Source organism: Scyliorhinus torazame, chromosome 7 (genome assembly GCF_047496885.1).
Source record: "Scyliorhinus torazame isolate Kashiwa2021f chromosome 7, sScyTor2.1, whole genome shotgun sequence".
Classification (NCBI taxonomy): domain Eukaryota; kingdom Metazoa; phylum Chordata; class Chondrichthyes; order Carcharhiniformes; family Scyliorhinidae; genus Scyliorhinus; species Scyliorhinus torazame.
Window position 1 is genome coordinate 109232052 of NC_092713.1, and position 14139 is coordinate 109246190.

Here is a 14139-nt window from a genome sequence, read left to right on the forward strand (position 1 = left end):
GTCTGCTATTACTCAGTAGCCTTTTGTACGGTACCTTATCAAACGCTTTTTGGAAATCCAAGTATATTACATCCACTGGGCTTCCTTTATCTATCCTGCTTGATACTACCTCAAAGAATTCTAATAAATTTGTCAGGCATGCTGACTCTGCTTGATTATATTATGCATTTTTAAGTGCTCTGCTATTCCATCTTTTATAATGGACTCTAACTTTTCACTTTATCCCCGTGTTTGCGTGGGTCTCACCCACACAACAACAATGTGCAGGGTAGCTGAATTGACTACGCTAAATTGTCCCTTAATTGGAAATAAAAACAATTGGTTCTTTACATTTATTTTTAAAAAATAAAAATAAATACTGAACTCTCCAATGACAGAAGAAGATAACTGGCCTATTGTTACTTTTTTTTTGTCTCCCTCCTTTTTTTGAACAATTGATTGATGATTTGATTGATTGATATTTATTGTCACATGTACCGAAGTACAGTGAAAAGTATTTTTCGGCGGCCAAGGGAACGTACATAGTAGACAAAAGAATAATCGACAGAGTACATTGACAAATGGTACATCAACAAATAGTGATTGGTTACATTGTGGAACAAGGGCCAAACAAGCAATACATGAGCATGAGCAGCATAGGGCATCGTGAATAGTGTTCTTACAGGGAACAGATCAGTCCGAGGGAGAGTCGTTGAGGAGTCTAGTAGCTGTCGGGAAGAAGCTGTTCCTATGTCTGAATGTGTGGGTTATCAGACTTCTGTATCTTCTGCCTGATGGAAGGGTCTGGAAGAGGGCAAAGCCTGGGTGTGAGAGGTCTCTGACATCCTGCTTCCTGAGGCAGTGAGAGGTGTAGACAAAATCAATGGGAGGATGGCAAGCTTGTGTGATGCGTTGGGCTGAGTTCACCACATTGCAGTTTCTTGCAATCTTGGGCCGAGCAGTTGCCATGCCAGGCTGTGATGCAACTGGATAGGATGCTCTCTATAGCACGTCTGTAGAGGTTTGTGAGAATCAATGCAGACATGTTGAATTTCTTTAGCTTCCATAGGACGTAGAGACATTGTTGGGGTTTCTTGACTGTTGCATCAACGTGAGTGGACCAGGACAGACTGTTGGTGATAGTGACCCCCAGGAATTTAAAGCTATCAACCATCTCCACTTCGGACCCATTGAGATAGACGGGGTGTGTGTCGTGCTACGCTTCCTGAAGTCGATGATCAGTTCCTTGGTCTTTCCAACATTTAGAGAGAGGTTGTTTTTGGTACACCATGCAACCAAGTGTTCTATCTCCCTTCTGTTGTTTGAGATATGACCCACCGCAGTCGTATAATCCGCAAACTTATAGATTGAGTTGGCGTTAAATCTTGCCACACAGTCGTGTGTGTGTTTAGGGAGTACAGTAGAGGACTGAGCACACATCCTTGCGGGGCCCCAGTGTTGAGGACTATTGTGAAGGAGGTGGTGTTGCCTATCCTGACAGATTGCAGTCTGTTGGTGAGCAAGTCAAGGATCCAGCTGCACAGGGAGCAGGGAGGGGTAAGTCCAAGATTGCAGAGTTAGGTTACAAGTCTTGTCGGGATAATGGTGTTGAAGGTGGAGCTGTTGTCAATGAACAGCAGTCTCACGTAGGTGTCCTTGTTGTCGAGGTGTTCAAGTGTTGATTGTAGAGCCAGGGAGATAGCATCTGCTGTGGACCGGTTGAAGTGATAGGTGAACTGCAATGGATCGAGACTGTCTGGAAGGCTGGTGTTGATCCATCTCATGACTAGCCGCTCAAAGCATTTCATGATAACAGATATCAGTGCCACCAGTCGGTAGTCATTGAGGCACGCTACCTTGTTCCTCTTTGGTACTGGTATCATGGTGGTCTTCTTGAAGGAGGTGGGGACCTCGGAGTGGAGGAGTGAGGTGTTGAAGATGTCTGCGAATACACTCGCCAGCTGGTCTGTGCAGGCTCTGTGCTCACCCAGGGACTCCTTCGGGGCCTGTCGCTTTCCACAAATTCACTTTCAAAAAGGTAACTCTTACCTCTGAGGCTGTAATAATGGGTATGGGTGTGTCCAGGGCTGTTGGGACAGGTGGCACTGAGGCATTAGCTGACTGCGCAAAGCAGGCATAGAACTTGTTCAGTTCATTGGGGAGGGATGCTCCCACCCGAGATATTCTGCCTGGCCTTGCTTGGTAGCCTGTGATCTCGTGTAAGCACTGCCATAGTCGACGTGGGTTTGTGTTGTTGACTTTTTTCTTTATTACTATTAATAACCACAATGTGCGAGTGTGTTCCATGTAATGGACAAATGACCACACATGTATTTAGTATAATCACAGTTTATTATTGAACACAGGATTAGTTCTAAACTTAATAAATTACACGCTACTACACATTGGACTAAATCGAGCAGTTTAAACGACTTTACTTAACTTCCAAGTGACCAGCTCTGTGCAGGTTAGATAAGGCCTTTATCTGGTTCCCCGCGTGTGGCGGCTGGAGGTTGTCTGGTTCGTCTAGGCCGAGTGTCGTCTTTCAGGTGGAGATCGCAGGTCCTTGAACTTGGCTCGTTGATGTGCTGCAGTTGGATGACAGAAGCCAGTCCCCAAAAGAGACAGAATGTTGGTTGCGCAGTTCTGCTTATCCTCCGTTCTTTTGCGCTCTTTTTGGCGGTCCCAGGTAGGGATCCAATGGATCGATACAATTTCAATCACCCTAATTGATTCTGGCCAATTAGGGGCGGGTACCTTGATGCCTGGGCAGGTCCTAGTTGTTATTGTCCAAGGCACGTAGGCACTCCCAAATAAGGCAAATAGGTGCCCCTGAGTCTACTACTAATGGTACGTTTCAATCTGAAGCCCATTGTCCCGGGAAGAAATGTGAGTGGCCTCGAGCAGATGCGAGTTTCTGTATAAATCTGAGTTGTTGTTTGCAATATACACAAGTTGTGTCCTGTTTGTGTTTCAACCTGACCACAATTCCCATCACCCCTTGCGGGTGGCCATTTTAGATGGCCACATATCCATCCTCTTCATCCTGAACGCGAAGCGTGGTGGATCACAGGCTCGAACCAATACTTCCCCTGCATTTCCAGTCACCTGTCGGTCAATCGAGGTCCTATTCTACTTAAACCAAAATTTTTTAATGGACAGCACAGTAGCACAAGTGGCTAGCACTGTGGCTTCACAGCACCAGGGTCCCAGGTTCGATTCCCCGATGGATCACTGTCTGTGCGGAGTCTGCACGCTCTCCCAGTGTCTGCGTGGGTTTCCTCCAGTGCTCCGGTTCCTCCCACAGTCCAAAGACGTGCAGGTTAGGTGGATTGGTCATGCTAAATTGCCTTTAGTGTCCAAAAAGGTTAGGAGGGATTACAGGGATAGGGTGGAAGTGAGGGCTTAAGTGGGTCAGTGCAGACTCAATGGGCCGAATGGCCTCCTTCTGCACTGTATGTTCTATATTCAATATCTAATCCATCATTACATCCAGTTCATCAAAAGTTAATTCATTAATAACTACAATTTCATTTTTAAATCAAATTCATTTAAATACAGTTCATTTCTAAGCTAACCTAATCATAGGCTGCTTGCTTATACATTTAAAAAAATTATTTACAACACAAGGTTTAAAGCAGCAGCATCATATTTCATACTATCTATCCTAAACATTAACATAAAGGCACAAATGGTTCATTTTAGCAGCGGTTCTTTACATACGTTCATGAGGAATAAATTTCGAGGTATCCTTTATTGAATTCCAAAAAGGGGAGCTCGGACTGTGTATATATGTGGGTGGGTGACTCTTGCCTTCCACCTGCGGAGCTGAAATGTGAGGATACCAATATATATTACTGCAATCAGGGGGAGGACTTCGGCTCGGTGGGAGATGAGGCATATTAGGGGGTGGTTTTGAAGGTTGGGGCTCCAATTTCCAATGTCGTCCCACCAGGTGGTGGTCTCGGTCTCTAACAATTGTCGGATGATATCCTGGGTCTGTTGTATGGTGTTTGGGGCTGGTTTAGATCCTGTCCTGATTTTGTACAGGGCTAAGTTACCCTTTGTGAGTGTGCCCGGGCATTTTTGCCCAATTCCTTATCGTCTTTCGGGCTTTTTGCCCAACATCCAATTTCGGGCCATCCTTTGTTGGAAATTCACACCAATCCACTTTTCCGGTGGTGCTGATATAGCATTCTGATGAGGTCCCATTGGGCTTTTTGTATATGGCCCTTTGATTGTTACACCCGAATAAGATGCTTATGTTGGGGTTACCCATAATGTACCGTCCTCACATTCCCCTGCACTAGGTAGTGCAAACCATAGTTTCCCTGAGTACAGAGAGTTCATATTGTCCTGTGCTCTTGTTGCCGTCGCTACCAGAACGGTGATGAAGATGATTGTTCCTGGATTCATCCTGTGGTTTTGTCTGTCGTCCGTGTTGTTCCAGGGAATCAAGCATAGTATCGTGTTATTATCTTTATGTTTAGCATCTAATCTATATTTTATTACATTTCTCTCTTATTTTCAATTCCCTTGTTATACCAGGTTTATATGTTTTTAAAAAAATATATATTTTATTCAAGTTTTTTTGGCCAAACATAACAATACGTAGTGTTTCTTTTACACAACAATAAAGCAATATAAATAACCGTGGCCAGTTTTAAACAAATAAATAAGTAATATATAAACAAAAACAAAAAACAAAACTAAATGGCAACTGCCTTGTCCAAAATAAATACTCTCCAAAAATACAATCCAACAATCCAATATACAATTACATATACCAAATACCTATACATATACAATAACATCCCTGAGAGTCCGTCCGATTCCTCCCCACCGCCCTCCCCCTCCCTCCTGGGTTGCTGCTGTTGTCTATTTCTTTTCCATTCCCTCTATCTTTCTGTGAGGTAGTCGACGAGCGGTTGCCACCGCCTGGTGAACCCCTGAGCCGAACCCCTGAACACAAACTTAATCCGTTCTAACTTTATAAACCCTGCCATATCGTTTATCCAGGTCTCCACACCTGGGGGTTTGGCTTCCTTCCACATTAACAATATCCTGCGCCGGGCTACAAGGGACGCAAAGGCCAAAACGTCAGCCTCTCTCGCCTCCTGCACTCCCGGCTCTTCTGCAACCCCAAATATAGCCAACCCCCAGCTTGGTTCGACCCGGACCCCCACCACCTTCAAAAGCACCTTTGCCACCCCCACCCAGAACCCCTGTAGTGCCGGGCATGACCAGAACATGTGGGTGTGATTCGCTGGGCCTCTCGAGCATCTCGCACACCTATCCTCTACCCCCAAAAATTTACTAAGCCGTGCTCCAGTCATATGCGCCCTGTGTAGCACCTTAAATTGTATCAGGCTTAGCCTGGCACACGAGGACGATGAGTTTACCCTACGTAGGGCATCAGCCCACAGCCCCTCCTCAATCTCCTCCCCCAGTTCTTCTTCCCATTTCCCTTTCAGCTCATCTACCATGATCTCCCCCTCGTCCCTCATCTCCCTGTATATGTCCGCCACCTTACCGTCCCCCACCCATGTCTCTGACATCACTCTATCCTGCACTTCCTGCGTCGGGAGCTGTGGGAATTCCCTCACCTGTTGCCTCGCAAAAGCCCTCAATTGCATATACCGAAATGCATTCCCTTGGGGCAACCCATATTTCTCCGTCAGCGCTCCCAGACTCGCAAACGTCCCATCTACAAATAGATCTCTTAGTTGTACTACCCCAGCTCTTTGCCATGCTCCAAATCCCCCATCCATTCTCCCCGGAACGAACCTATGATTGTTTCTTATCGGGGACCGCACCGAAGCTCCCGTCCCTCCCCTATGACGTCTCCACTGCCCCCAAATTTTCAATGTAGCCACCACCACCGGGCTTGTGGTGTATTTCTTTGGTGAGAACGGCAACGGCGCCGTCACCATTGCTTGCAGGCTAGTCCCCCTGCAGGACGCCCTCTCCAATCTCTTCCACGCCGCTCCCTCCCCTTCTCCCATCCACTTACACACCGTTGAAACATTGGCGGCCCAGTAGTACTCACTTAGGCTCGGTAGTGCCAACCCCCCCTGTCCCTACTACGCTGCAAGAATCTCCGCCTCACTCTCGGGGTCTTCCCAGCCCACACAAAACTCATAATGCTCTTCTCAATTCTTTTGAAAAAAGCCTGCGTGATCACCACCGGGAGGCACTGGAACACAAAAAGGAATCTCGGGAGGACCACCATTTTAACCGCCTGCACCCTACCTGCCAATGACAGGGACACCATGTCCCATCTCTTGAAATCCTCCTCCATCTGTTTACCAGGTTTATATGTTGATTGTCACTATGCGTGACTCCCCCATTTTGTTTAAATAAATTTAGGAGAGAGACAAATACAAATTAAAGCGCAGGGGGGGAAAAATTATGCGTGTTTCTCACAGCCTGTCTGGAAGAGGGGAGTGGTCAGACACTTTCTTCGACCCATCTCCATCTTGATCACAACCATGTGTGGTTGAGATTTTGTTTAACCAGCCGAATTTTAGGGTGGCCAGTTTTATAAAGTTTCGACTCGGGAGCACAGAATTTATTTTGGCACAGAGGTTTCAACTTGGCAAGGGCGGAAAGTTTAGGACAGCCCGTGTTTTCATAGCAGCAGTGATCACCAACCAGTGTGTCTTAAGTGTAAAGGGGTCTGGAAAAAGGGTGAAAGAGGCAAGGATTTAGAGTGGACAGAGCGTTGTGGAAATACATTCTCCATGCCACAACCAACCAGAAAGTTTAGATCAGACTTGAAACGAAGATTAAGACCTGCCCAGGCCTGTATACAGTGTAGAAAGCCATTCCAGATAGCATAAGGGTGACATGAGGTGTGTATGGGCCGCGCGGTGACGAATGTGTGGGATCCCCGGGTAAGGCAGGGGAAATGCCGTTTCTCCACTACCCGAGCATCACTTGACCATTTCGGAGTCCCCAGGCAGGGCGGGAATTAGTGCGGTTTCTCCCTACCTGAGAGACTGTAAAAGAACTGGAAGAATTTGCATTCATGTGGATTTGTTTCCATGGGGATTGCATTTCGATAAGGCGGGCCAATGCAGTGCCAACCACTGGCTGCAGGGTTGTATGAATTTGATGCGTTGTGTGAGACAATGCAGTATCGGGCCGACATTAATTAAAACCATGGCGTAGGGAGAGAAAACCGAAGAAGATGAAGAAGGGGCAGGCTCCATCAGAAAATGGCCACCTGAATTAGTAGTAGGCGTCCACCTTTAATCATCTGGACACCTCAGATAGTCGGTTTAGAACAGTGCATGCCTCAACGGGCCTGGGACTGTAGTTTGATGTGGTGTTGTCTTTTGGCATCCCTGATGGTTTCTATACGTCGTACCTGGATTTCTTATATAGGTCAGGGTCGTCAGATTTGAACTCCTCCGTCCGGAACTTCAGCAGGGAGTAAACCCTTTTGATTGAGCCAAGGTTTCCGATTGGGGAACACCCGTATTGTCTTCTTTGGTACACAGTCCTCGAAATACTTACTGATGAAATCTGTGACGGTGGTGCAGTGTAACTTGTGTTTTTAAAATAAGTCACTTTCTTTCACACTATGTAGTCACCATACCATAGAGGAGTAATTCCTGGAGTGTGTACGGGATGGTTTTCTGGACAAATACGTTGAGGAACCAACTAGAGAACAGGCCATCCTAAGCTGGGTACTGTGGAATGAGAATGGAATCATTGGCCATCTAGTTGTGCGAAACACGTTGGGGATTAGCGACCATAATATGAAAGAATTTTTCATCAAGGTGGAGAGTGAAGTAGTTGATTCTGAGATGTGGTTCCTGAATCTTAATAAAGGAAACTACGATGATATGAGCCGTGAGTTGGCTATGATTGATTGGGAAGCATTGGATGACAGTGGATAGGCAACGGCAAACATTTAGGGAGCGCATGGGGGACTGCAATAATTGTTTACTCCTGTCTGGCACAAAAATAAAATGGGAAAGGTGGCCAATCCATGGTTTACAAGAGAAATTAGAGATAGTATTCGATCCAAGGAAGAAGCATACAAATTAGCCAAGAAAAACAACAGGTGAGCAGAATGAGAGCAGTTTAGAATTCAGCAAAGAACGATCAAGGGACTGATTAAGAAAGGGAAAATATAGAGTAAGAGAGTAAGCTCATAAAAACTGACTGTAATAGTTTCTATAGGTATGTGAAGAGAAAAGGATTGGTGAAGACAAATGTAGGTCCCTTACAGTCAGAAACAGGGGAATATATAATGGGGCACAAATAAATGGCTGAACAACTAAATACATACTTGGGTTCTGTCTTCACAAATTAGGACACAAATAAGATACCAAAAATGTTGGGGAATGCAGGGTTTAGTCAAAGGGAGGAAATGAAGGAGATCAATAGTAGTAGAGAAATGGTGTTGGAGAAATTGATAGGATCGAAGGCTGATAAATCCCCAGGGCTTGAAAATCTACACCCTAGAGTACTTAAAGAAGTGGCTCTAGAAATAATGGATGCATTGGTGGTCATCTTCCAGGATTCTATACAGTCTGGGACAGTCCCTACAGGTTGCAGGGTAGCAAATGTAACTCCACTATTTAAAAGGAAGGTAGAGAGAAAACAAGGAATTATAGACCAGTAAGCCTGATGTCGGTAGTTGGGAAAATCCTAGCATCCATTATCAAGATTTTTTAGCAGAGCACTTAGAACACAGTGGCAGGATCGGACAGAGTCAGCATGGATTTATGAAAGGGAAATCATGCTTGAATAATCTACTGGAATTCTTTGAGGATGTAACTAGTAAAGTTGAAGAGGGGGAACCAGTGGAAGTGGGTTATTTGGCCTTTTAGAAGGCTTTAGACAAAAAGATTAGCATGTAAAATAATAGCATATGAGATATGGGGTAGTGGACTGAGATGGATAGAAAACTGGTTGGCAGACAGGAAACAAAGAGTCGGAATTAACCAGTCTTTTTCAAATTGGCAGGCAATGACTCGTGAGGTATCGCAGGGATTGGTCCCGGGACCCCAGCTATTCACAATGGGCACGATTCTCTGGCCTTGTTTCGCTCGACCAAGAGCGCGACGAGGCTGGTGAATAGCAGGATAAGGGAGAGGCCAAAGAACCGCGTCGGTTTTTGATGGAACCGTCCCGCTCCCTTAAGAGGAAATCGGGATCCCGCCATAGCATGGCGAGAAGCCAGTAATCACCACTTTAGCCCAATTTTCATACAATAAAAAAAAAAGTTACAGTACTCAAACTTTTTCCCCAATTAAGGGCAATTTAGAGTGCCTAATCTGCACATCCACTGGGGGGGGCGCAACCCCCCCCCCCTCCCGCCCACCGCTGGATCATGTGCACCCATTATGGGTCAACCCTTGTCCCTACTCTTCTGCCCCACCGACTGACCACCTGTAACCCTCACCAACTGCGGAGGCCTCTGACCGTGTGGCTGAAGGTTATTGCTGAAGTGGCAATCATAGTTGAGTGAGCATTTTACACCTCCTAAGTGGATTCCCATGGGTGGACCGGCCAAATAGTATGTGGGATATATTGCCTCGCATCCCAATCAGTCCGTAATGCCTGGACACAGCGCCTGAACACTGCGGGAGGCAACACCACGCACGAAGATGCCAACATCCAAACACCAAGGGGATGGGCACCAGCACCGAGGACATGTCCATGGCCAGAGAGTGGATGAGTACAATGGGGAGGGAACCACTGCCCTGTCCAGGTAAAGTTGTGGGTGTCAGGACTACAGGGTCACCACCCTAGCAGTGTTTGCCTCGATGCCACGCATTGCCGGCGACATCTCCAGCGCCTGGAGCCTCTGGGACTCCTCCAATTGGCTATGGATCTGCTGGAGTGTCACTGAGATCTCCCTCTGAATGTCCCGGCCGCTCCCTAACGTCTCCATCAGGTCCGGGATAGCCTGGTCCATAGGCTCAGGTCTCAGCATCTGGCTGGGACCCAGCTGGGTCCTGGGATAGAACATAGAAAAATACAGCACAGAACAGGCCCTTCGGCCCACGATGTTGTGCCGAACCTTTGTCCTAGATTAATCATAGATTATCATTGAATTTACAAGGCAGGAGGCCATTCGGCCCATTGAGTGCACTGGCTCTTGGAAAGAGCACCCTACCCAAAGTCAACACCTCCACCCAACACTAAGGGCAATTTTGGACACTAAGGGCAATTTATCATGGCCACTCCACCTAACCTGCACATCTTTGGACTGTGGGAGGAAACCGGAGCACCCGGAGGAAACCCACGCAGACACAGGGAGGATGTGCAGACTCTGCACAGACAGTGACCCAAGCCGGAATCGAACCTGGGACCCTGGAGCTGTGAAGCAATTGTGCTATTCACAATGCTACCGTGCTGCCCTTAAGAACAAATAAATCTACACTATATCATTTTACCGTAATCCATGTATCTATCCAATAGCTGCTTGAAAGTCCCTAATGTTTCCGACTCAACTACTTCCACAGGCAGTGCATTCCATGCCCCCGCTACTCTCTGGGTAAAGAACCTACCTCTGACATCCCCCCCTATATCTTCCACCATTCACCTTAAATTTATGTCCCCTTGTAATGGTTTGTTCCACCCGGGGAAAAAGTCTCTGACTGTCTACTCTATCTATTCCCCTGATCATCTTATAAACCTCTATCAAGTCGCCCCTCATCCTTCTCCGTTCTAATGAGAAAAGGCCTAGCACCCTCAACCTTTCCTCGTAAGACCTACTCTCCATTCCAGGCCACATCCTGGTAAATCTCCTTTGCACCTTTTCCAAAGCTGCCACATCCTTCCTAAAATGAGGCGACCAGAACTGTACACAGTACTCCAAATGTGGCCTTACCAAAGTTTTGTACAGCTGCATCATCACCTCACGGCTCTTAAATTCAATCCCTCTGTTAATGAACGCTAGCACACCATAGGCCATCTTCACAGCTCTATCCACTTGAGTGGCAACTTTCAAAGACGTATGGACATAGACCCCAAGATCTCTCTGCTCCTCCACATTGCCAAGAACTCTACCGTTAACCCTGTATTCCGCATTCATATTTGTCCTTCCAAAATGGACAACCTCACACTTTTCAGGGTTAAACTCCATCTGCCACTTCTCAGCCCAGCTTTGCATCCTATCTATGTCTCTTTGCAGCCGACAACAGCTCTCCTCACTATCCACAACTCCACCAATCTTCGTATTGTCTGCAAATTTACTGACCCACCCTTCAACTCCCTCATCCAAGTCATTAATGAAAATCACAAACAGCAGAGGACCCAGAACTGATCCCTGAGGTACGCCACTGGTAACTGGGATCCAGGCTGAATATTTGCCATCCACCACCACTCTCTGACTTCTATCGGTTAGCCAGTTCGTTATCCAACTGGCCAAATTTCCTACTATCCCATGCCTCCTTACTTACTGCAGAAGCCTACCATGGGGAACCTTATCAAATGCCTTACTAAAATCCATGTACACTACATCCACTGCTGTACCTTCATCCACATGCTTGGTCACCTCCTCAAAGAATTCAATAAGACTTGTAAGGCAAGACCTACCCCTCACAAATCCGTGCTGACTATCCCTAATCAAGCAGTGTCTTTCCAGATGCTCAGAAATCCTATCCTTCAGTACCCTTTCCATTACTTTGCCTACCACCGAAGTAAGACTAACTCGCCTGTAATTCCCAGGGTTATCCCTATTCCCTTTTTTGAACAGGGGCACGACATTCGCCACTCTCCAATCCCCTGGTATCACCCCTGTTGACAGTGAGGACAAAATGATCATTGCCAACGGCTCTGCAATTTCATCTCTTGCTTCCCATAGAATCCTTGGATATATCCCGTCAGGCCCGGGGGACTTGTCTATCCTCAAGTTTTTCAAAATGCCCAACACATCTTCCTTCCTAACAAGTATTTCCTCGAGCTTACCAGTCTGTTTCACACTGTCCTCTCCAACAATATGGCCCCTCTCATTTGTAAATACAGAAGAAAAGTACCCATTCAAGACCTCTCCTATCTCTTCAGACTCAATACACAATATCCCGCTACTATCCTTGATCGGACCTACCCTCGCTCTAGTCATTCTCATATTTCTCACATATGTGTAAAAGGCCTTGGGGTTTTCCTTGATCCTACCTGCCAAAGATTGTTCATGCCCTCTCTTAGCTCTCTTAATCCCTTTCTTCAGTTCCCTTCTGGCTATCTTGTATCCCTCCAAAGCCCTGTCTGAACCTTGTTTCCTCAGCCTTACATAAGTCTCCTTTTTCCTCTTAACAAGACATTCAACCTCTCTTGTCAACCATGGTTCCCTCACTCGACCATCTCTTCCCTGCCTGACAGGGACATACATATCAAGGACACGTAGTACCTGTTCCTTGAACAAGTTCCACATTTCACTTGTGTCCTTCCCTGACAGCCTATGTTCCCAACTTATGCACTTCAATTCTTGTCTGACAACATCGTATTTACCCTTCCCCCAATTGTAAACCTTGCCCTGTTGCACGCACCTATCCCTCTCCATTACTAAAGTGAAAGTCACAGAATTGTGGTCACTATCTCCAAAATGCTCCCCCACTAACAAATCTATCACTTGCCCTGGTTCATTACCAAGTACTAAATCCAATATTGCCCCTCCTCTGGTCGGACAATCTACATACTGTGTTAGAAAAGCTTCCTGGACACACTGCACAAACACCACCCCATCCAAACTATTTGATCTAAAGCGTTTCCACTCAATGTTTGGGAAGTTAAAGTCACCCATGACTACTACCCTGTGACTTCTGCACCTTTCCAAAATCTGTTTCCCAATCTGTTCCTCCACATCTCTGCTATTATTGGGGGGCCTATAGAAAACTCCTAACAAGGTGACTGCTCCTTTCCTATATCTGACTTCAACCCACGCTACCTCAGTAGGCTGATACTCCTCGAACTGCCTTTCTGCAGCTGTTATACAACTCTAATTAACAATGCCACCCCCCCCCCCCACCTCTTTTACCACCCTCCCTAATCTTATTGAAACATCTATAACCAGGGACCTCCAACAACCATTTCTGCCCCTCTTCTATCCAAGTTTCCGTGATGGCCACCACATCGTAGTCCCAAGTACCGATCCATGCCTCAAGTTCACCCACCTTATTCCTGATGCTTCTTGCATTGAAGTATACACACTTCAACCCATCTCCGTGCCTGCAGGTACTCTCCTTTGTCAGTGTTCCCTTCCCCACTGCCCCATTACACGCTTTGGTGTCCTGAATATCGGCTAGCTTAGTGCTGGACTACAAATCCAGTTTCCATTCCCCTGCCAAATTAGTTTAAACCCTCCCGAAGAGTACTAGAAAACCTCCCTCCCAGGATATTGGCGCCCCTCTGGTTCAGATGCAACCCGTCCTGCTTGTACAGGTCCCATCTTCCCCAGAATGCACTCCAATTATCCTGAAGCCCTCCCTCCTACACCATTCCTGCAGCCACGTGTTCAGCTGCACTCTCTCCCTATTCCTAGCCTCGCTATCACGTGGCACCAGCAACAAACCAGAGATGACAACTCTGTCTGTCCTGGCTTTTAACTTCCAGCCTAACTCCCTAAACACATTTATTACCTCCACACCCCTTTTGCTACCTACGTCGTTGGTACCAATGTGCACCATGACTTCTGGCTGCTCCCCCTTAAGGATCCTGAAGACATGATCCGAGACATCCCTGGCCCTGGCACCCGGGAGGCAACATACCTTCCGGGAGTCTCGCTCGCGACCACAGAATCTCCTATCTATTCCCCTAACCATTGAATCTCCTACAACTATTGCTTTTCTATTCTCCCCCTTCCCTTCTGAGCCCCAGAGTCAGACTCAGTGCCAGAGACCTGGCCGCTAGGGCCTTCCCCCGGTAGGTCACCCCCCCCAACAGCATCCAAAACGGTATATTGTTTTGAAGGGGAACGGCCACGAGGGATCCCTGCACTGTCTGCCTGTTTGTTTTTTTCCCCCTGACTGTATCCCAGCTATTCTTGTCCTGTACCTTGGGTGTGGTTACCTCCCTGTAACTCTTCTCAATCACCCCCTCTGCCTCCCGGATGATCCGAAGTTCATCCATCTTCAGCTCCAGTTCCCTAACACGGTCTTTGAGGAGCTGAAGTTGGGTGCACTTCCCGCAGGTATAGTC

General features: G+C 46.8%; 1 protein-coding gene across 1 annotated transcript in view; it reads right to left on the minus strand.

Annotated features, from left to right (window-relative positions):
• Positions 1–2331: 2331 nt before the first annotated feature.
• npl (N-acetylneuraminate pyruvate lyase (dihydrodipicolinate synthase)) overlaps positions 2332–14139 on the minus strand; it is a 130982-nt gene continuing 119174 nt past the window's right edge. Inside the window, exon 12 of the mRNA XM_072511245.1 lies at positions 2332–4408. Within this exon, the coding sequence (XP_072367346.1) occupies positions 4392–4408 (17 nt within the window). The 3' untranslated portion in view covers positions 2332–4391. The remainder of the gene's footprint in view (positions 4409–14139) is intronic.